This window comes from Caretta caretta, chromosome 5 (assembly GCF_965140235.1).
Source record: "Caretta caretta isolate rCarCar2 chromosome 5, rCarCar1.hap1, whole genome shotgun sequence".
Lineage (NCBI taxonomy): Eukaryota > Metazoa > Chordata > Testudines > Cheloniidae > Caretta > Caretta caretta.
The window spans coordinates 98825504-98847991 of NC_134210.1; the positions used below are offsets into that span (position 1 = coordinate 98825504).

The 22488-nt window shown below is 42.5% G+C and overlaps 1 protein-coding gene, 2 long non-coding RNA genes and 1 pseudogene across 3 annotated transcripts in view; 2 read left to right on the forward strand and 2 right to left on the reverse strand.

Moving 5' to 3' along the window:
* The window catches only part of LOC125637186 (uncharacterized), a 40535-nt gene extending 18127 nt beyond the window's left edge, over positions 1-22408 (reverse strand). Inside the window, exon 1 of the long non-coding RNA XR_012668588.1 lies at positions 21511-22408. This is a non-coding gene — a long non-coding RNA (uncharacterized LOC125637186). The remainder of the gene's footprint in view (positions 1-21510) is intronic.
* LOC142072197 (uncharacterized) overlaps positions 1-22488 on the forward strand; it is a 50511-nt gene that overhangs the window by 19920 nt on the left and 8103 nt on the right. The window contains exon 2 of the long non-coding RNA XR_012668589.1: positions 7957-8036. This is a non-coding gene — a long non-coding RNA (uncharacterized LOC142072197). The remainder of the gene's footprint in view (positions 1-7956; positions 8037-22488) is intronic.
* Positions 1705-3918, forward strand: LOC125637185 (uncharacterized). Its single transcript, XM_048851377.2, has 2 exons — positions 1705-2770; positions 3359-3918. The coding sequence occupies exons 1-2, from the start codon at positions 2188-2190 to the stop codon at positions 3478-3480; spliced, it is 705 nt and encodes a 234-aa protein (XP_048707334.2). The 5' UTR covers positions 1705-2187; the 3' UTR covers positions 3481-3918.
* On the reverse strand, positions 15122-19590 carry LOC125637400 (choline/ethanolamine kinase pseudogene; annotated as a pseudogene).

Sequence of the window (22488 nt, forward strand, 5' to 3'; positions counted from 1 at the left end):
TGATTTTATCACTCTCAAGCCTCATGGCATTTGGTTTGTGTTGTTGTTTTTTTTAAAATCCCGGGTCCTTGGGCCATGGAAGTATATGAGAGTCTCTGGTTTCCTTTCAAATCAAAAGTTATGTTTCTAGCCCTCACGGGGTTGCAAAGAAGAGCCTGAAAACATGATCTGAGTGCACCCCAAGGGCTCAGAAACTAGAAAGCAAATAAAAAGAACCCACAGTTTGGCTTAAAATCATGGTTTAAAAAATTAATCTCTTGATTTTTTGGGGGAAGGGGTGGGGCTGACTCATGATTTTTTGAATGCTTTGGGTTGGCAATAATGCTAGTGAAACAGAATCATTTAGTACCAGGACCCAGGGAAAGAGGAAGCCGATTGGCTCCGGCAAGGCCTCCCACTTCCCACTCTATGGTTAAGTATTACCAGTCGATCATCCTGCTGAAGGCTGCCCCACCCTGCCCTGCCTTAAAGCCAGTGTAGTTGTCAGAGCTGGGTATCCAGGCTTGCTGGAGCGTTTAACCACATTGCCTTTCTGGGTCTGAGAGGAATTTTTCTCTGTGGGCAAGATTTACAAATGTCCGGTTGTTTTTGTTTTTTTGTTGTTTGCCTTCTTCACAGCAGCCCAGAGGCCTGATAATTGTGGCTAAAAAGGATTAGGAGTGTCCAAAAAAAAAAAAGTTCTGATCGTGGTAAAGAACATCACTCAATATTGTTGCAAAGGGTAGCCTTGTCCAGTGCAGGTCAGAGGCCTCAAGGGGCCAACTCTCAGGGTAAATCTAAGCACAGCACCCAACAAGGGCTGGTGGTCTGAACCATGAATTTGATAGTGGAAGTTTTGCTAGGAGGGCAGCAATTCCTTGATTGTATGATATGAGGCCATTTAGTCTGACACTGGACCCAATTAATACCTGATAGTTTCAGGAGGAGCACTGAGCTTCTTTCATAAAACAATAATGTTGTGTCCTGGCACTGTAAATCTATTCACATACCTATTTTTTCCATGCCTTGATCAATGTACCATGCACGTGGTTTTCTGAAGTTTAAACGTTCCCCAAATTATCCAGCTGTACTGTCCATAAACAGGAAAGTGGCTGAAATAATTACCATCACTGCAAGTGTCCTTCATGATAGAGAATATTGACTTTCAGTGGCTGTTACCACATATTGAGCTATGTGAGTCTCTTCCAATTGAAAATTCCTCTCAGCAAATGCTGTGTCCGGCATACTGATGGCAGCTCATTGAACACAGCGGGGTGTGCTCTCAGAAAAGCAGAGGGAATGTTTGTGATATATGAACAACAATGCAAAACAGCTGAGTATCTATCACAAGTGGGTTAATTTTAAGTCTGAGGAGGATGGAATTCTTACTTGTAGCAAAATTTCTGGGCCTGAAATATATTCCTGCCACCATGACTGCTACTATCCAGAGGAATGGGCATCCATACACGCTACTGAAAATGACTGCTCTAAGTTACAGTCTTCCTTCTAACAGAGACAGTTGAGAATGGTCAGAGGTAAGGGGATTCTTAGAATCTAAGAGCCTGGTTCAAAGCCCACCAAAGCCAATATTAAGGCCATAAGGGCCGAAATCTCCTCCCATAGTAGTTCCATTCAAGTCTGTGGCATTTCAATAGCATAAAGCCAGTGTAAGTGAGAGAAGACTCAAGCCCTAATGTTGTTCGCAACCTAATAACAAAAAGAGCAATAATCTGTCTCAGGCCAGTGAGTTTTTGGCTTCCTCACTCCTAGCTCAGTCAATTGACATCACTTTCATGGAACCAGAATTCTGTGAGTGCAGCAGGAAACATGAGAATTGCATTCAGTTCAGTTAGCCCTGGTCTACACTAGGACTTTAGGTCGAATTTAGCAGCGTTAAATCGATTTAAACCTGCACCCGTCCACACAATGAAGCCCTTTATTTTGACTTAAAGGGCTCTTAAAATCAATTTCCTTACTCCACCCCTGACAAGTGGATTAGCGCTTAAATCGACATTGCCGGCTCGAATTTGGGGTACTGTGGACACAATTCGATGGTATTGGCCTCCGGGAGCTATCCCAGAGTGCTCCATTCTGACCGCTGTGGACAGCGCTCTCAACTCAGATGCACTGGCCAGGTAGACAGGAAAAGAACCGCGAACTTTTGAATCTCATTTCCTGTTTGGCCAGCGTGGCAAGCTGCAGGTGACCATGCAGAGCTCATCAGCACAGGTGACCATGATGGAGTCCCAGAATCGCAAAAGAGCTCCAGCATGGACCGAACGAGAGGTACGGGATCTGATCGCTGTTTGGGGAGAGGAATCCGTGCTATCAGAACTCCGTTCCAGTTTTCGAAATGCCAAAACCTTTCTGAAAATCTCCCAGGGCATGAAGGACAGAAGCCATAACAGGGACCCGAAGCAGTGCCGCGTGAAACTGAAGGAGCTGAGGCAAGCCTACCAGAAAACCAGAGAGGCGAACAGCCGCTCTGGGTCAGAGCCCCAAACATGCCGCTTCTATGATGAGCTGCATGCCATTTTAGGGGGTTCAGCCACCACTACCCCAGCTGTGTTGTTTGACTCCTTCAATGGAGATGGAGGCAATACGGAAGTAGGTTTTGGGGACGAAGAAGATGATGAGGAGGAGGAGGTTGTAGATAGCTCACAGCAAGCAAGTGGAGAAACCGGTTTTCCCGACAGCCAGGAACTGTTTCTCACCCTAGACCTGGAGCCAGTACCCCCCGAACCCACCCAAGGCTGCCTCCTGGACCCAGCAGGCGGAGAAGGGACCTCTGGTGAGTGTACCTTTTAAAATGCTATACATGGTTTAAAAGCAAGCATGTGAAAGGATTACTTTGCCCTGGCATTTGCGGTTCTCCTAGATGTAGTCCTAAAGCCTTTGCAAAAGGTTTCTGGGGAGGGCAGCCTTATTTCGTCCTTCATGGTAGGACACTTTACCACTCCAAGCCAGTAACACGTACTCGGGAATCACTGTAGAACAAAGCATTGCAGTGTATGTTTGCTGGCATTCAACCAAAATCCGTTCTTTATCTCTCTGTGTTATCCTCAGGAGAGTGAGATATAATTCATGGTCACCTGGTTGAAATAGAGTGCTTTTCTTCAGGGGACACTCAGAGGAGCCCATTCCTGCTGGGCTGTTTGCCTGTGGCTAAACAGAAATGTTCCCCGCTGTTAGCCACAGGGAGGGGAGAAGGTTGAGGGGGTAGTCACGCGGTGGGAGGAGGCAAAATGCGACCTTGTAACGAAAGCACATGTGCTATGTATGTAATGTTAACAGCAAGGTTTACCCTGAAAGAGTGTAGCGACTGTTTTATAAAATGTGTCTTTTTAAATACCGCTGTCCCTTTTTTTTTCTCCACCAGCTGCATGTGTTTCAATGATCACAGGATCTTCTCCTTCCCGGAGGCTAGTGAAGCTTAGAAAGAAAAAAAAAACGCACTCGCGATTAAATGTTCTCCGAGCTCATGCTGTCCTCCCACACTGACAGAGCACAGACGAATGCGTGGAGGCAAATAATGTCAGAGTGCAGGAAAGCACAAAATGACCGGGAGGAGAGGTGGCGGGCTGAAGAGAGTAAGTGGCGGGCTGAAGAGAGTAAGTGGCGGGCTGAAGACAGGGCTGAAGCTCAAATGTGGCGGCAGCGTGATGAGAGGAGGCAGGATTCAATGCTGAGGCTGCTGCAGGACCAAACCAGTATGCTCCAGTGCATGGTTGAGCTGCAGCAAAGGCAGCTGGAGCACAGACTGCCACTGCTGCCCCTCTGTAACCAACCGCCCTCCTCCCCAAGTTCCATAGTCTCCACACCCAGACGCCCAAGAACGCGGTGGGGGGGCCTCCGGCCAACCAGCCACTCCACCACAGAGGATTGCCCAAAAAAAAGAAGACTGTCATTCAATAAATTTTAAAGTTGTAAACTTTTAAAGTGCTGTGCTTAAAGTGCTGTGTGGCATTTTCCTTCCCTCCTCCACCACCCCTCCTGGGCTACCTTGGTAGTCATCCCCCTATTTGTGTGATGAATGAATAACGAATGCATGACTGTGAAGCAGCAATGACTTTATTGCCTCTGCAAGCAATGATTAAAGGGAGGAGGGGAGGGTGGTTAGCTTACAGGGAAGTAGAGTGAACCAAGGGGCGGGGGGTTTCATCAAGGAGAAACAAACAGAACTTTCACACCGTAGCCTGGCCAGTCATGAAACTGGTTTTCAAAGCTTCTCTGATGCGTACCGCGCCCTCCTGTGCTCTTCTAACCGCCCTGGTGTCTGGCTGCGCGTAACCAGCAGCCAGGCGATTTGCCTCAACCTCCCACCCCGCCATAAACGTCTCCCCCTTACTCTCACAGATATTGTGGAGCACACAGCAAGCAGTAATAACAGTGGGAATATTGGTTTCGCTGAGGTCTAAGCGAGTCAGTAAACTGCGCCAGCGCGCCTTTAAACGTCCAAATGCACATTCTACCACCATTCTGCACTTGCTCAGCCTGTAGTTGAACAGCTCCTGACTACTGTCCAGGCTGCCTGTGTACGGCTTCATGAGCCATGGCATTAAGGGGTAGGCTGGGTCCCCAAGGATACATATAGGCATTTCAACATCCCCAACAGTTATTTTCTGGTCTGGGAATAAAGTCCCTTCCTGCAGCTTTTGAAACAGACCAGAGTTCCTGAAGATGCGAGCATCATGCACCTTTCCCGGCCATCCCACGTTGATGTTGGTGAAACGTCCCTTGTGATCCACCAGATCTTGCAGCACTATCGAAAAGTACCCCTTGCGGTTTATGTACTCGGCGGCTTGGTGCTCCGGTGCCAAGATAGGGATATGGGTTCCGTCTATAGCCCCACCACAGTTAGGGAATCCCATTGCAGCAAAGCCATCCACTATGACCTGCACATTTCCCAGGGTCACTACCCTTGATATCAGCAGATCTTTGATTGCGTGGGCTACTTGCATCACAGCAGCCCCAACAGTAGATTTGCCCACTCCAAATTGATTCCCAACTGACCGGTAGCTGTCTGGCGTTGCAAGCTTCCACAGGGCTATCGCCACTCACTTCTCAACTGTGAGGGCTGCTCTCATCTTGGTATTCATGCGCTTCAGGGCAGGGGAAAGCAAGTCACAAAGTTCCATGAAAGTGCCCCTACGCATGCGAAAGTTTCGCAGCCACTGGGAATCGTCCCAGACCTGCAACACTATGCGGTCCCACCAGTCTGTGCTTGTTTCCCGAGCCCAGAATCGGCGTTCCACAGCATGAACCTGCCCCATTAGCACCATGATGCATGCATTGTCAGGGCCCATGCTTTCAGAGAAATCTGTGTCCATGTCCTGATCACTCACGAGACCGCGCTGACGTCGCCTCCTCACCCGGTATCGCGTTGCCATGTTCTGGTGCTGCATATACTGCTGGATAATGCGTGTGGTGGTTAATGTGCTCCTAATTGCCAAAGTGAGCTGAGCGGCCTCCATGCTTGCCTTGGTATGGCGTCCGCACAGAAAAAAGGCGCGGAACGATTGTCTGCCGTTGCTCTGACGGAGGGAGGGGCGACTGACGACACGGCTTACAGGGTTGGCTTCAGGGAGCTAAGATCAACAAAGGGTGTGCCTGTACATCAAGGAGTATTTCAGGCAGGACTGCACGGAGGGTTCCAATAAGAAATGGTGCACCTAAGTTATCGTTGTTATTGGAACAAGGAGGTTAGCCTGGCCTCTGATTGATACATGGCTAGATTTACCTCGCTGCACCTTCTCTGTGAGTGACTGCAGTGTGATCTAGACAGGGGAGGAGGCAAATGAGTACAAAACAAATCTGGTCTATTTCTTGTTCTGACCCACTCCATCTATCTTTTACATCTTTGGCTGGCAGCAAACGGTGCAGAAGGACTGCATGCCATCCACATCTCATGGCTGCTCGGCAGAAGATGGTACAGTACGACTGCTAGCCATCTTCATCTCTTGCCTGCCTGGCATAAGATGGTACAATACGACTGCTAGCAATCCTCATCTCTTGCCTGCCTGGCAGAAGATGGTACAGTATGACTGCTAGCAGTCCGTATCGCCTGCCCGCTCACCATAAGACGGTTCAATAGGACTGACTGCAGGACTAAAGAGAATGACCTGGTCAAGTCACTCCAAATTTAGTCCCTGCGCCCATGTCTGCCCAGGCGCTCTCAGCCGACGTGGCCAGGAGCACCTCGGACACGATGAGGACGACTACCAGTCGTATTGCACCGTCTGCTGCCAGAAGGCAATGGGTTGCTGCTACTGTGCAGCAAAGCCATACCGCGTCTGCCAGCACCCAGGAGACATAGGGTGACGGTTACCTGAGCTGGCTCCATGCTTGCCATGGTATGGCGTCTGCACAGGTAACTCAGGAAAAAAGGCGCGAAATGATTGTCTGCCCTTGCTTTCACGGAGGGAGGGAGGGAACGGGGGCCTGACGACACGTACCCAGAACCACCCGCGACAATGTTTTAGCCCCATCAGAGTGCTCCATTGTGACTGCTCTGGACAGCACTCTCAGATGCCCGATTGTTTGCCATTGCTCTGACGCTGGGAGGGGCGCTTACAGGGTTGGCTTCAGGGAGCTAAAATCAACAAAGGGGGTGGCTTTACATCAAGGAGTATTTCAGGCAGGACTTCACGGAGGGTTCCAATAAGAAATGGTGCACCTAAGTTATTGTCCTTATTGGAACAAGAAGGTTAGCCTGGCCTCTGATTGATACATGGCTAGATTTACCTCGCTGCACCTTCTCTGTAAGTGACTGCAGTGTGATCTAGAAGAATGAGTCCCCTAGACAGGGGAGGGGGGGAAGCAAATGAGTACAAAACAAATCTGGTCTATTTCTTGTTTTGATCCACTCCATCTATCTTTTACATCTTTGGCTGGCAGCAGACGGTGCAGAAGGACTGCATGCCATCCACATCTCATGGCTGCTCGGCAGAAGATGGTACAGTACGACTGCTAGCAGTCCGTATCGCCTGCCCGCTCACCATAAGACGGTTCAATAGGACTGACTGCAGGACTAAAGAGAATGACCTGCTCAAGTCACTCCAAATTTAGTCCCTGCGCCCATGTCTGCCCAGGCGCTCCTGATCGACCTCACAGAGGCGACCAGGAGCACCTCAGACATGACGATGATGGCTACCAGTCGTACTGTACCGTCTGCTGCCACAAGGCAAGGGGTTGCTGCTACTGTGTAGCAATGCCGTACCGCGTCTGCCAGCACCCAGGAGACATAGGGTGACGGTTACCTGAGCGGGCTCCATGCTTGCCGTGGTATGGCGTCTGCACAGGTAACTCAGGAAAAAAGGCGCGAAATGATTGTCTGCCCTTGCTTTCACGGGGGGAGGGAGGGAACGGGGGGCTGACGATATGTACCCAGAACCACCCGCGACAATGTTTTAGCCCCATCAGGCATTGGGATCTCAACCCAGAATTCCAATGGGCAGCGGAGACTGTGGGAACTGTGGGATAGCTACCCACAGTGCAACGCTCCGGAAGTCGACGCTTGCCTCGGTACTGTGGAAGCACTCCGCTGAGTTAATGCACTTAATGCACTTAGAGCATTTTCTGTGGGGACACACACACTCGAATATATAAAACCGATTTCTAAAAAACCGACTTCTATAAATTCGACCTAATTTCGTAGTGTAGACATACCCCTTAGGAGTATCAATTCCCACCAACTCATATTGCTACTGGAAGGAAACCAGGCAGTCCAAAAATATACTACAAGAATTTGAATCCCTTTATGTTAACTTATGCACATCCTCCCTAATAAGAGAGAGTCCTATGAAGGTAAAGTCTGAGACCCAAAAGCAGCTGGCTCAGGATGGGGTAGAATAAGTGCCCGAGAACAGAAGTGGGAGGTTCCACTGTCATGCTCCAGTCACTTCAGCAGGACTGAGCTGCTCTTGTTTTTTTCCTCTCTTCTGAACAGTTTCTTTGCATCTTTTTTTCGCCTGGCAGCATCAAGAGATTTTGGAAGATGATCCTGCAGTGAAACCTAGGCTAGACTGGATGGAACTGTGTCTCCACTGATGAACAAGGTATTTTTGTTCATTTTGAATGCAGTTCAGATCCATGGACCTCTAAATTAAACAATACGCTACCCACATTTAAAGTGAAGCACAAAAAAGTGAGCTAAGAAGCTGATATAGGTCAGGGTCTACCTTTATGGAGGCCACCAGCGGTGGAAATTCAGTTGGAAGAGGACAGAGCACACTGTTGACTGGAGCTGGAGCTTCAGCTGTGATCTAAAGCCACCTTTTCTGGGTGAAACCCCAACAAAGAGAGTTGCCACTTCTGAGCATGGCTCAGGATAAGTCACCAATGGAATACAGGCACCAGGCTGGGGCCTAGATGATGTAATATATTCCCTGGAATGGCAACCAAAGAAGGAACTATGGAAAAACCATCTTTATGACAAGTTATCCCCCTTGTCTAACTGAGATCAAGAAATTAAAGGAGAACTCAGAATTCAGCCTGGTCCTGCTTTATATCAAAAACCTGGTTAGCTGAAATAACTCATAGATGTGGAGACAGGCTGAGACGGGGTGATGTGTCAGCTGTGATGTCAGATGTGGCACACATCTCATTTGCAGTATGGAACTGGAAAAAAGGTGGTATTGGTTAATTTTTAGTTGATGAAGCTGAGACGCTGATACGAGCCATGAGCCAATTTTCTCCCTCTCTCCCCATGCACTTACAGAGATATCCAAGAAATACCAGAACCCCATTTAATAGCACACCTTCTGCAATGATCTGCCTTAATTGTATGGACACAGCACATTAATTGTTTCTAAAACAAAAATGGGCATTCTACCATTCAGAAAATAGATTTCATTTCAATTTACAGCTGGGCCAATCTTCTAATCTTCTTGAGTAAATCATAGAGTACATATTAAAATGAATAACATTTAGTATTTTGTTTGTTTTGTTTCAAAGAGGGAAAACTGTCTGTCCACATTAGAGGTTGGTAATTTTTTGTTTGCCACCAGGAGGTGCAATTGATCTTTCCAATGAACAAGCAGCTACCCCTATGCTGTCTTTCTTGGCTTGGTACAGTTTCTTTTCAGTATCAATAATGCTTTTTACTTTGATAAACGTTTTTGTCTGTGGTACTTCTTTCGTGGCATTTGATGGAGGTGGAGGATGGACAGTAAACTTTCACGTCCTTTGACGTTTGTGTTTGCTGAACTTTACTCCCTCTTTGAGGAGCTCATCTCTTTCTTCCTCATCCTCCCACAGCTCTATCTTCAGTTTCTCAGCTTGCACTCAGACCTCAGAGCCCAGGTGTATTCCAGATTTGGACAATCTCCTTTGCTGCTGTTGAAGCCACAGTAGAGACAGACAGAAATTTCACTTGCAGTGAGGAATCTCCAGTATCACTGTTTTCCTGGCAGTGAGATTTATTAGCCTGTAAAAACTGCCTGAAGGAAAGTGTGGAAGCCCCATCATTTATGACATTTAAAACTAGTATATACAAAACCCTAGTCAATGTACAATGGGGAGCAATCCTACATTAGAAGGGAGATAGACTAGATGCCTAAATGAACTTTTGCACCTCTAGATTCTATTGAGCTAATTAGTGAAAATCTGCATTAAATATGTTGGACTTGATTCCTTCCTGCCTTGCCCTGTGTGTATTCATTAATACCTTTGCAATCCAGATATAAATCACTGTCATTCTGAATTGGTAGGGTTTAATGTCCACTTTGTGTTCACTTTCAACAGTGTAAATTACCACACAAGGTGCAAGGCAGAGGAGAATTTTGGTCTGATTTAATCAGAAGTGGTATTTACATGTTTTAAGAGCCTATGTGTGAAATCTGCCATATCTGCACTCAGTTGTACTTTCAAAATTTTTTTCTTTTTTGAGGAGCATGGCAGGTAAAGTTGCCTCCTGTACTGAGTTCTGCAGGACATTCCTGATTTTTCTGAGGCTATCCTGCAATTACAAAGCTGCCAAGATATTGAAAACATCCCCAAATATCTTTGTGGCTAAAACATTATGATTTGACACATGGAAGGCAATATTTAAAAGATGGCAACCTGTCTAGAGTTCTTTCCATTCTCTTTTCTCTGGGCCTCGGGTAAATGCATTGTCACTAATAATGCATTCTTTTTCTATATTTTCCATTTTTGTTGCACTTTTGATATTTCTTCTTCAGGTTCCCCCATATTGATTTTCAAGGGCACCTGTACTGTTACAGTTCCCTTCCATTCCTCCTACAGTTGATCAGCTGTTGAGATTTTCACTCAATTATTTCCTCTTTACTTTTTTGATCTATGGTAATTTGGGGGGGAAACGCTTTTTTTGTTTTTTCTTTTTAAATCGAGACTATTGACTAGCCAACATATATTTCACAGGACTATGTTTACAGTTTCTGTTTTAATATATACTGTCAGATACGGAAAAGAACTTCAGTAACAAACAGACAAAAAACATACTTTGTTTTTATTTTTTCTCTGTCCACAAAACCTTTTCTTCTTTCCTTCAACAGCCCAAGATAAAATCCTCCAATATGTGTATTCTCCAAAAAATGGCTCAGTCTGTTCTTTTTCTCATGTTCTTATGCTTAAAGTGAGAAAATGATTTTTTTTTAAGAATCTAGATTTTTAAAGACAATTCAGTTTTCCTGAAAAATGTCACCTGTGTGATGGATCAGTTGAGATTTGAACTAGTAACTGCTTGTAGACATAGCATGACCCTTTCTGCTAGAAGTCTGAGCTTCAGTGAGAAGGAACAGTGCACATTTCGTTCTCAATTATCAGTGATCCAGAAGCAATCCCTTTTTTTGCTGAGAGAGTATTTTTAGACAGTTTCATTCAGAAACATTTTGTGAATTACTGCCTTCTCTGGTATATATGATTAGAATGTTTTTAAGCCTCAATCAGGAGCACTACGTTGTGGGAAAAGTTGAGGAAGGAGCTTGAGTTGCCCATTCCTTTAATTCTGTGTACGGTAGTTTAAAGGAATACAGAGTGTCAAAGGACAAAGGAGGTATGTGATTCATATGCAAGAATGTGCAAAAAGTGAAGACAATTGTGTTTTCAGATTGCATGAGTTGGGCACATTTAGATGTCTGCTGCATGTGCAGTCACCTGGTTTGCAAGCACAGCTGAAGTAACTGTGCATGTAACTGAGCGTACCCGTTGGTGCACAGACCTCAGGCCTCTTTTCTCAAAAGTGGGCCCTTACTACTTTTGCCAAATATCTCTGTAAAAAAACAGTTAAAATGGGAACATAAATGCCACTGATCACTAGATGTTTTCTTCAACAAACCCCTTTATTTTTCCTAATTTAATGGTAAAGGGGGAGTAGATGGTGCTTTTCATTGTTATAACTGACTTTCATGGCACCTATTTTCTAAAGATATCAGCAAATTGATCTCAAAGGCTCCAAACCTGCAACCTGATCCACTAGCATGGAACCCTGGGCCGATGCAGAGCCAGGCTCGGGTCTGTGCTAGCAGATCTGATTGCAGGATCTGGAACTCAGTATATACAGGGATCATTTCACCTATCCCTGAATGGCTACCTGTTAACAGCACATCATAGCTCTGCGCAACACTATATGACAGGAAACAGAGAACACTTTCTCCAGTTAAGACTAACAAGGAAATTTTAAGTAGCAAAAATGAAATCCCCAACTTATTTAGCCAGGTACCACCTCTAAAACCCCTACTCTTAAGAAAAAGTGCTATGGTACTGTGGATCTCAATTTTGCATCTCATCTGAAAGGTGGCTCTTTCGTCAGCTCAGTTCTCCCTAACAATGTATTGAGGCTTGCCTTATAAACACTGGTCTGTGTTGGGACAGTGCTGCACTATTCTGTCTAGAGGGCTCCCCAAAAGGAATTCTGCTTCAGTGAGACAGCGTTGTCCACCGAGCTCGCTACATACACTAGAGATGCACCCACTGCTTCAGAAGGTGCAGCATATTTCTTCCTGTATACTCAGCAAGCCCCAGGTCTTCTATACTTGCCCTCCCCCGGTTCACCTTTGTTGAAAGGGTGTTGAAAAGAAGCAGCCCCTGCACTTTCACAAATGTGAACTTCGCTTTTTACCTGGCCACTGCTCAAGAGTGCAATGGAAGGAAGGTTTTTTTGTTCCCTCCCGTCAAACACCTCAGGAGCAGCCAGGCACAATCAACCCTGCAGTTCTGACTGAGAGGGGATAGAATTGCAGCTGCCTAGGGTTTTGCTTTGAAATCTGCCATCCAAGGACTGATTATCCATGACCTTGCTAAGCTTGTGTTTTGATCTTACAAGACCACAGCCCAAGGTTGCATGACTGCCAGTTAAGCAGATAGTGGAAATTTAACATTATCATTTAAAGTCAGATTACTTTACAATCTAAGCCATTCTCTTCAAAAGCCTCTGTTTCAGGAGCCCTAGTTTCTACTGACTTCTTGGTATGTTGCTATCTTTGTTTCTTATTTACCTTGTCCTTCCACAGCTGTCCATTAAGGGCTTGAATCAACTATGTTACTTCAGTTTTATGCTGGTGTAATTCCATGGCTACACTGGCAAAAAAACTGGAGTAACACAGCGGTGAATCAGGGCCTAAAAAGCTTTTTTTAATTTATTTTATTTTTATACCATTTTAAATCCAAAAGTTTGAATAATATCACACAAAGAATGCCATATAACAAACATAATAAAAATACATAGACATGACTTACGCGTCCAGCTCTGTAATCATTATATCACAATGAGCCATGCTGTGAGTAGAAATCAGTGCAATAACTTTGTAATGCTTAATGGTATAATGAAAAGCAGATGCAGAAGAAATTTTAGCAAGCCGAGCAAGAGAAAGCAAATTATTAACAGTTCATGAACTTGAAACTACTTTATAAGCTTGAGGAACTCCCAGACAGCATCAGACAGATGAAAAACTGATACAATTTTATTCTTTCCAGATAAATAACAAAGTTCATTTCTGTGTATATTATGATCCACTTAAATTGCCGTTTAAATCACTGAAATATCACTTCATTTGCATAACCACACTGATCTATTATTTATGAGCAGATGTGGCTGAGAGCAGGGTTTCCAGATACTTATTTCTGCTGAATATAGTCCGTGTTCAACCTACACATCAACACATGTAGGTGGCTTTACTAAGTAATTTCTCAACCAGACATGACATAAAGACCAGCATAGTAAGTAACTATGAACATCTGAAGAACAATCTTCAGGTGAAATTTCAACATACAAATAGGAATAAAATATTGGTGATAGTTTGTCACATTTTACATCTTCTATTTCTGGAAGCAAAAATCAAATATAGCCCAGTGATTCAATAACATACTTAACAGGGCTTGTCAAATTTGTTTTTAATTTTGATGAAAACCCATCTGCTGGCCTTGTTACTCTATAAGGGGCTGAGCACAAACATCTAGTTCTAAGGTGAAGAGATGGGGATTTGGACTGGGCCACTCCCTGGAAATGGTATTCAGCCTGTGGCTCTTCATCACCATCCTATTGTTATCTTCTCTACATGGAATAAGATGTCTTATAATGTCCTAAACGATGATTTGGCAGTTGGCCCACTGAAAAAATGGTAATTTTATACAAAAATATAGACACACAAATGGACACCCTCTCACAGAGCCACTGTACAATGGGCACGCCAACCCCATTGCTTTTTTTTATAGCTTTTTTTATAGGGTAGAATATAGCAGGGTCTATGCAGCAGCAACAGATCATCTGTTCACACCCTGGAACCTTCTCCAATCCTGACTCACTCTTTTTTCCAGTATTCTGACTGCAGGCGACTGACATGGAGTAAAGATCCACTCCACAGACCAGATGTTCGTGTACATGAATGCACCCTTCCAAACACCTCTTTCTCCCACCGCACCCCATAACCTCCCTTCCCCATTCTGCTAGAAAGGCTGACAGTGTTGTCTGAAATATCCCACCCTGATAGCAGGTGTTGATCCTGCTAGGGAATAAGTGACTTCTGTTCAATCACTGAAGCAGGTGGCCTGTTCTAGCTTATCTAAATATAAGGGAACTGGAAGTGGCTTTTTAGAAAGAGAAGACTTATGGTATGAGCTGCGTAAAGCTGGTGTGGAATTCTCTGATGGAACATATTTCCATTTGGAAAATCATTAATAGTGAGAGAGATTGAAACGATTGGGAATGCTTACTTCAGAAAGGAGATGACGAAAAGGGGTGTGATAAAAGCATATAAAATAATGAATGGTTTAGAGGAAGTACATCAGGAACTTTCTTCCTGTCTCATAACACATAGGGATATTCAATGAAACTGAAAGTTGACAAATTCAAAACTGACAAGAAAATACCTTTTCACATAACACATAATTAAAATCAATGTCACATGATGTCACTGAGGCTAAAAACTTAACAAGATACAAAGGGGACCAGATATTGATATTGATAAGAATATGTAGACTAGCATTAACTATTGTGACCAAAAAAAAAAAGTTTTGGAAGGAATATGAAACCTCTCATGTTGAGGTTTAAGACAAGCTAACTATTTATGATGAGATGTGCATAGGGAGCAGATTATCTCGTAACTGAATCATTGGGTGCTAGTGATTGTCAAAGACAGGATACTGAATAGATTGACCACAGGTCTGATTCATATGGCAACTCCTGTTTTCTACATAGAGTCAAGCACTAATAGCCTTGTCCTGAGCTCAGAGCTGTAAGTCATATGAATCAAAGCAGAATAATCAGGGTATAAGGGCTGTACAGCTATACATGAAATCTCAAATGTAGTTCCACTGGATCCTGCCATCCTTTGAAATACCCAGACCTGAAGAAGAGCTCTGTGCAGCTTGAAAGCTTGTCTCTTTCACAAACAGAAGTTGTCCCAATGAAAGATATTACATCACCCACTTTGTCCCTCTAATATCCCCTGAAATAAGCATTTAGGACAGCTACATCTTTTATAGCTGGGCTAAAACAGATCCTCGCTGGGGATGTGGTTTGAACCACAGCTGAGAGTCTCTGACTTCCATCTATTCATATGCCACCCTCTAAAATTGTCATATAAACAGTAAATTTATTGAATGCAAGTTTGTTTACCGCACAGTAGAAATAAACAACTCCCATGAGACCAGATCCAATGCCTTGGGAAGCCATTAGCTGGTGATGCCTCTCCAAATCTTTCCTTCAGCCTCCTCAGGCTCTTCTCGCTCCAATGAATAATCCTGCATCTTCCAGTCCCTGCCAGCAGGTGGAGCTGTTTGTGCCATCCTCAGTCTCCATCAGTCTCTGTCACAGCTGGCTGCCTACTCCCCCTCCACTGCAGATTGAAAGGAGAGGTCCTCCCAAGTACCAGAGGCTGGAAGAGGGATATATACATACGTGGTGTGGACGTTGTTCCCTTGTGGTCCTTACCAGCTGCTGTCCCTTGGTAGCGCAGGGCAAATGGATCCCTTGGCCAGGAAGCGGCCATTCAGTAGTGACTACCAGGCCCCACGTGTCTGCAGCAACCCGAGGTCAGGGCCACACTGCAGGAGACAGTCTGAGAGTGGAGCAGGCAGAGCTGGGCTGGGGGATGCTGTGGGCTGGCCTGGTCACGTGCACTGCACCTTCTGCTAGAAGTAGGCCTCGAAGTGGCACTGCACATAGTCCAGGTACCCGACCTCGGTAGTGGAGATCTTTGCTTGCAGGATGGGACTAGAGGCCCCAAAAGAAGTGAGAGGCTAGAGCAAACCTGTTGATCTCAGTGAGTATCTCCTCCTCAATGCAGGCCTGCTCCTTGTGCATAATATCTCTGGGCCTCCCCCAGTCCTCTCAGAGGTAGTGCTGAATGAAGTGCAGCTGCTGCTGGCAAGGAGGGTAAGGTCTCCATGGAGGCCTGGTACAAGGGCCACGTGTCATGGGTGTAGTCATAAACCCACTCACAGAAGTGATTACCAATGTCGAAGCCTCTGCAGTTATAGCTGCTGTACTTAACGTCAGTCAGCATCAGCTTGTCAAGGGTGAGAGTGACTGGCACCCCACCAGCAGCAGGATGTTCCCTTCCTGGATGTCATCATGGCAGAAGACCACAGGGGGAGGGCGTGGACTCCAGCAGCTCCCTGAGGCTCCTCATTTCCTTCTGCAGATTATAGGCTTTGAGATGGTTGAACTTCTTCAGCTGGGCTTGCTGGGTGAAGGTGAGCTCGGTGTTAGGTACCGTTCCGTGGTCTCAAACAGCTCAATGGCTGTGAGGTTGCTGGGGTGGTCTGAAGGGCTCTGAGGATGCAGGAGTGCTGGCGTTCTATGAGTGCAGAAGGGCTGTGGGAGAGCAGAGGTGATGATGAGTGGTGGGAGGCAGTTCGAGGTGGCAGAAGGGCTGCGGGAGAGCAGAGGTGGTGATGAGCGGTGGGAGGCAGTTCGAGGTGGCAGAACAGCTCGGGGAGAAGTAGGAAGAGACACCACACAGGGTGGGAAGGGAGATTCCCATAGGAAGAAATGAGAGAAATCCAACATCGGGGGGGGGGGGGGAATGGGAAAAAACAAATGGCTTTCCAGGAGTGAGGGGGAGAAAGACAAGCTGACCTATTAAGGGTAAGAAAAAACAGATGTGGAAACCAGGTGAAGGTACCAACTAAAACTTGAAAATTGTGCTCTTTTAATCTTTGCCTCAAATGAAGTTTCCAAAGGGGATTGAAGACAAGTTTTCACTTCTGCTTTATTTAGATGTTACTTGATGTGCAAATGGGCATCTAGGTATACTCCACAGTTGATGGTTGGGTTATGTACAGTAGCACAGAGCATAGAAGGAATATTTTAGAATATAAGCAGGATATATGGTGTTATACCAGTAGATACACCCAATCATCTCAAACTTACCTTTCAGTGCTAAATGTCTGTTTTATGATTGATTTGGTGACATTATTTTACTTGATCCTTGTACAGGCTCTGAGGATGAAGAATGAATATTAGCGAGGTCAAAGGATGACATGAATGGAATTGAAACGGAGGTTACTATTGCCATTGGTTGAAATTTTCTATGCAACCCTTTTTTTGATGAAAAATTACCTCTTTTCTAAAATGAACATTTTCCCAGAAGGTTTTTTTTCTTTTGAAATGTTCTGAGGGAGGGGTCAAAAAAGGAAAAAGGAGAGAGAATGGGGAGAGAGCAAAAATCTAAACACAAATATGTTTTGGAAAAGTTGTGGTTTTTTTCATTGAAAAATTTGATATTTCTTGAAGAAAATATTGAAATTTGTGTGGATTTTTGTTTGTGAAACATATCTACTACAGTTATGTCTACACTGCATTGTAATTGCAGGGTGAAGGGGGAGGGCCACAGAGCCTGGGTTCCAACCCGAGCCCAAATGTCTACATTGCAATTTTACAGCCCCACAGTGTGAGCCTGACTCGGCTGACTTGGGCCAACCACAGCTGTATCACAGGTCTTTTATTTTCCCTTATGCATTTTGAGATCTTCTGTTCAAGTGTAAAAAATCACATATTACCTATTCTTATTTAAATATTTTGACGCTTTGTATTTACCCATTATGCCCTTTTGTGTAGGTGGTTGAAATCATATGCAAAAGTCCAATTTTCTTAGCCCAATTTTTTAACTAAGATTGTTCAGCTCCTGGCTTCATGTTATAATCTTTTGTAAAGTACTATCAAACTCTATGAGTTAGCAACACTCACTACTGTGTTCATTAGCTCTGGTGTGACTGAAGAAAAATCATTAAAAATAACAAACCCACATCCAAAATCAATTTAATATTATATCCATTTAATAATTTCATTTTCATTAATGAATATTAACAAAGTCTATGAAATGAAAGATATTTTAAATACTTCAGTAAACAGGAATGTATAGAATAAAACACTGAAAAGGCACAAATTATTGTAGTAACACTGTGAACTCTCACATAAACAACAAAACATCTCTAAACAATCAGTTTTCAGAGTAGCAGCCGTGTTAGTCTGTATCTGCAAAAAGAAAAGGAGGACTCTAGGGTGCCACAAGTCCTCCTTTTCTTTAAACAATCCATGGCTTTTTTTCTTTGGTCTTTGGGACAATGAACCCAGATAGATTTCTCGATAGGATGCATTACATCATTTAATAAGCCAAATTCTACACTCCGTCACACCAGGGTTAATCAGCAGTAACACCATTGAGTTAAGTGATTGTACCTTAGTATATATAAGAGCAGGAATTGATCCATTCATTCTTTTATTTTAAAAAAAAAGTGCAAAAAGTATCCAAAAAGTAGATAATTCAAAAGTGGGAGGAGGAAGATATGAATGTTTTGGCCCAAAGCCTCTTTCAGCAACTTACAATTCAGTAAAAGATATCTTTATTTCAAGTGTCCAGTCTATCAAGGCTTCAGTTGTACTGAAGCAACTAATGTTCAGCATGTGTAGGAAAGAGGGAGGAGATATTTAAATATGTGTTTTGGTATTAACATTAAAGTTCTATAGAAAACACATAATAACTCCGAAGAGAAAAACAGGAGGAAGATACATTGATCTCATTAATTTCTATCTCCACAATGAAATAGAAACCTGTATTTAAGAGTGGGTTGTGTGTATGCATGATCAAACCTGTACATTCAGCTTTGACAAATGGGAACAGAATGGTCATTCGTAGAGAAGTTTTTTGATAAAAACAATCAAAGTGACTAGAAGGAAATGATTATTAAACTGGAAATGAGTACATTTCAAAATTAGTGTGCTGGAAATAAATATTTCCTGCTGAAACAATTAAATTTGAAAAATGTATAGTTATATGTGTTTGCTATTGATGGGAAGGGGAAAAAAAGGAATAAAATCCCAGCAGTGCAATATAAATCCCAAACCGGCAATTCATTAACTTAATAACAATTATGGTATTTATTAAATTTCCAAAGAAATAGTATTTCCTGGAGCTGATTCCAGACGCATTAGCAGGGAGTGAGCAAGAAGAAAACCACACAGAAAAAGAAGTTGTGGTATATTTTTCTTAAAAATATTACCACATTTTATTAATCACAAATTAATTCTGAAATATTTTTAAAAGATTGCTCCCATCTCCTAACAATAAAAGCAGGAACATGAACCTTGCTTAAAAATGTTTACTGTGCATATATATAAATGTATACTGTGTGTATAATTTCCATTCTTATGCTGTAGATTAGTCCCATAATAATTCCATAATAAATTATTGAACCATATATTAAGTAATCTATTCAGTGATTTTCCCAACATTTTTGGAATAAATTATTAATATAAAATGTACACAATAAAATTTTAAACTGACTTATCAGTTTGGTTAATGTTTATAAAAGGGAAGGAGGGAGTCTGTAATTATGGGATATAAACATGGACTGCCCCGCATAAATATTTTTTCTTGTGTGTTTTTTATCCAATTTATGTTAATCTTTCTAAACATGACTGCTTGAATAGCTGCTTTAGTAACACTTGTAAAATCATCAGATCTTTTAAAAAACATTTCCATTAGAAAGGAATAAATGCAAATAATGGCAAACATCCTAATCAAACACTTTATAGTTTACAAAAGCTAGGTAGAAGTCTAACAGAGGCACAGACAACACAGGCTGAGAGGATTTCCCATGATCAATAATAACGTCCATCACACATCCAGAATTGTAATCTGGCTTTTTCATCATTAGGTGTATCTCAGCTCAGACCCCAGTGCAGATCAGGACCACACAGTCAAAGACCATCATTCAGATAGTGATTCTCTTCTCACTTACACCAATTTTACACCCATGTAGTTATGTCTGATTTCTTCCTGAGAGGGGAATCAGCTCCATTATTAACCTCCTGCCCCCTGCCCTCCACTACTTCCATCATATCTTCTTCTGTTAGATACATCAGCAGATAACTAGAGGAATACTTTTTTTTTTTTTTTTGGGGGGGGGGGGAGGAATTAAAATTAAGCAAAGCTTGAGATTCTGCTAGTATATCAGGAATTTTAATAAAAGGATCATATTTGCTTTTTGGCTTTCTTATTAATAGGAAAATAATTCAAACTTTCAGAAGAAATAAAAGCAGCCCTTTAAAAATAAAATAAAAGAAAAGAAAAGAAAAGAAAAGAAAAGAGCTGCAATTACTAATCATAGTTCTTTGTAAAATATATAGTGATTTATACCTGGGAGGGATTAGGCCTTTGCTCCAAATCCCCTCTTAACAGTGGATGCCCACAAGTATTATTTGAAAACAAAACTGGAATATAATATGTTTCCCAAGTCATGGCCAGAATCTAGTGAAACTTTTAGATTTGAAAATCTTACCCCAATCTTTACATGCATGCATTTTAATAATATAGTATAAACTCTCAGCAATATCTGCTTCCACTACCTAACAGCCTAAGTTCTTGATTCTGATCTTATTTACATCAGCTCTAAAGTGGTATAATTCCATTGACTTTAGTGGGGCTACTACTGATTTGCTAAGTACTGGTGTAAATGAGATCAAAATTACAACTGGGCAAAATATTTTGGAAAAAAAAAATTCTGAAAAAATCAGATTTGGGTCAACCGAAACATTTCCAAGTTCATGTCAAATTCACCAAATTGTTTCAGTTGAAAACAAACACAAAAAAATCTGGAAAAAAAATCATTTTGACAGTTTTGAAATAAAACATTTTGATGCAAAATGTTTCATTTCAAAGTTTTCTTCAATTTCATTAAAAAAATTTAGAGATGTAAAAAAGTCAAAAACAAAATGAAACTTTTTTAGGTTAAACAAAATATATCAGTTGACACAAAACAATTTTTTAAAAATATTTTCTGTTTGCAAAAATATTTGAAAAATGTTCATTTCAGGTTGACCTGAAACTATTTTTTATTTTATTTTGGCAAACAAACTTAAAGTTCAGTTATTCATACAACTCTAATCAGAATCGGACCCTAAAGCAGTGTGGTGTCCTTACTTCAGATGGAGGAGCTACACATACAGTACTATCATGACTAATAATGAGCATTTCACACGATCAGTGTACTACTGTACAAACAATAATTAGCCGTATAACATTTATCACAAACCCACTCCTCTGCATACACTGAGTAGATTTAATGGAACGAAACTGTGCAAGTTAAGTGTCAACTCCAGCAGTTTTTAGTCAATGGAAGCTTATCAATAAGTGCAAGACTGGCTTCTACAATATTAATGATATAACATGTTTTCAGGAATAAACTGCAATGAGTTTCTAAGATTAAAACAAGGACTGTAACATAACCTTTTTTAACAATTCAGTAACTAGCTGTTAATGTATTTGTTTCATATCACTTAAAAGAAAACCTAGTTTCAGTACAAAGATCAGTTGAGTAGTCATTTATAAATGTCATAATGACATACCAAATATCCCACAGCATCATTACATTTTCATGTGTTGATGTACAAATTATCAATGAAACAACACATGTCAATCATTTTAAAAGTCTTATTATTTACAATGACAGTTAAGTACAGAAAGCAACCTATTTAAGTATAAGTCAACAAGCATTACCGAGTAGATATGCCTAATAAATCCTTTGGACTAATTCAGTATTCGTAGAAATTAATTCAATTAATTTGCCTACCTTGCAGCAGTAAAACAGGTTTCAGTGCAGGGTTCCTTCATCAGGCAAAGTAGCTGATTTGAGCAGTCCAACTTCAGCAAAGCTTTTTTAATAAAGCATTTATCCCAAGAACAATCCCAGTTCCACTGCAACAAAAGGGCAGGGTCATACATTCAACAGAAAAAATAAACAAACAGCAAATTCATTGACATGGGATTGCCCCACAAAAGCTAAACTCCAGCTCAATTCCATCCTATCTTCTGTGATTAACAGGAGAAAAATCAGGCCCTTCTCATAGCCAGTTTTTTTCTACTGAGCGACCCTGTTAACTTCAAATAAATCCATTATGAAAAAGGCAGTCCTTTACAGAAACAAGCTTCATTATATGGAAAAGCAGAGAACAGGCCTTCATGTGACAGGTCTCTTTCACAGCCAGCTCAGCCCACCTTCACTTCAGCCAAGTTCATCATGAAAAGTCACAACAGAGCCTCTTGCAGCCAGCTCCTATTCTGAATTTAAAAAAACCAAGATGCTGGAACCAAAGATGTGGGCAAACCTAGATCATGTCATCAAATAGAACACCTCCAGGTGCAAGCACACGTGCACACTTGGCCTTGGTCATCTTGATCATCCAGTTCTGGGTCCCCTGGTGGGTAATCCACCTGAGAGCTGGTCAGTTCACTCCACAGCTCTCTGTGATCTGAATAACTGTACATTCCAACGCTTCCATCTTGAATTTCTTCTATACCTGGGATTTCATAAACTACACATGCTTTTGTGACTCTAATTTCTGGAGCTGTCTTTTTAACTGCGAGGGCATGCATGGTAGGAAGCAATTCAGTGACTGAGAATAACTCACTTTCTGCTAGATTGTCTCTTGTGTTATTTGCCAGCAGCTGACCGTGACTCATCAGTTCCTTTTTGTTTAGGGGGAAAATTTTCAAGCAGCATTTTTTTACAGTACTATGTGATTATAAACTAGAGTTAGAGATTTGTTGC

What these genes read in the sequence shown, in the direction of transcription:
- LOC125637185 (XM_048851377.2), top strand. Translation starts at nt 2,188, where the DNA reads ATGCAGAGCTCATCAGCACAGGTGACCATGATGGAGTCCCAGAATCGC. An exon ending in AGGCGGAGAAGGGACCTCTG is followed by an intron (nt 2,771 to 3,358) that starts GTGAGTGTACCT and finishes TTTCTCCACCAG; the next exon opens with CTGCATGTGTTTCAATGATC.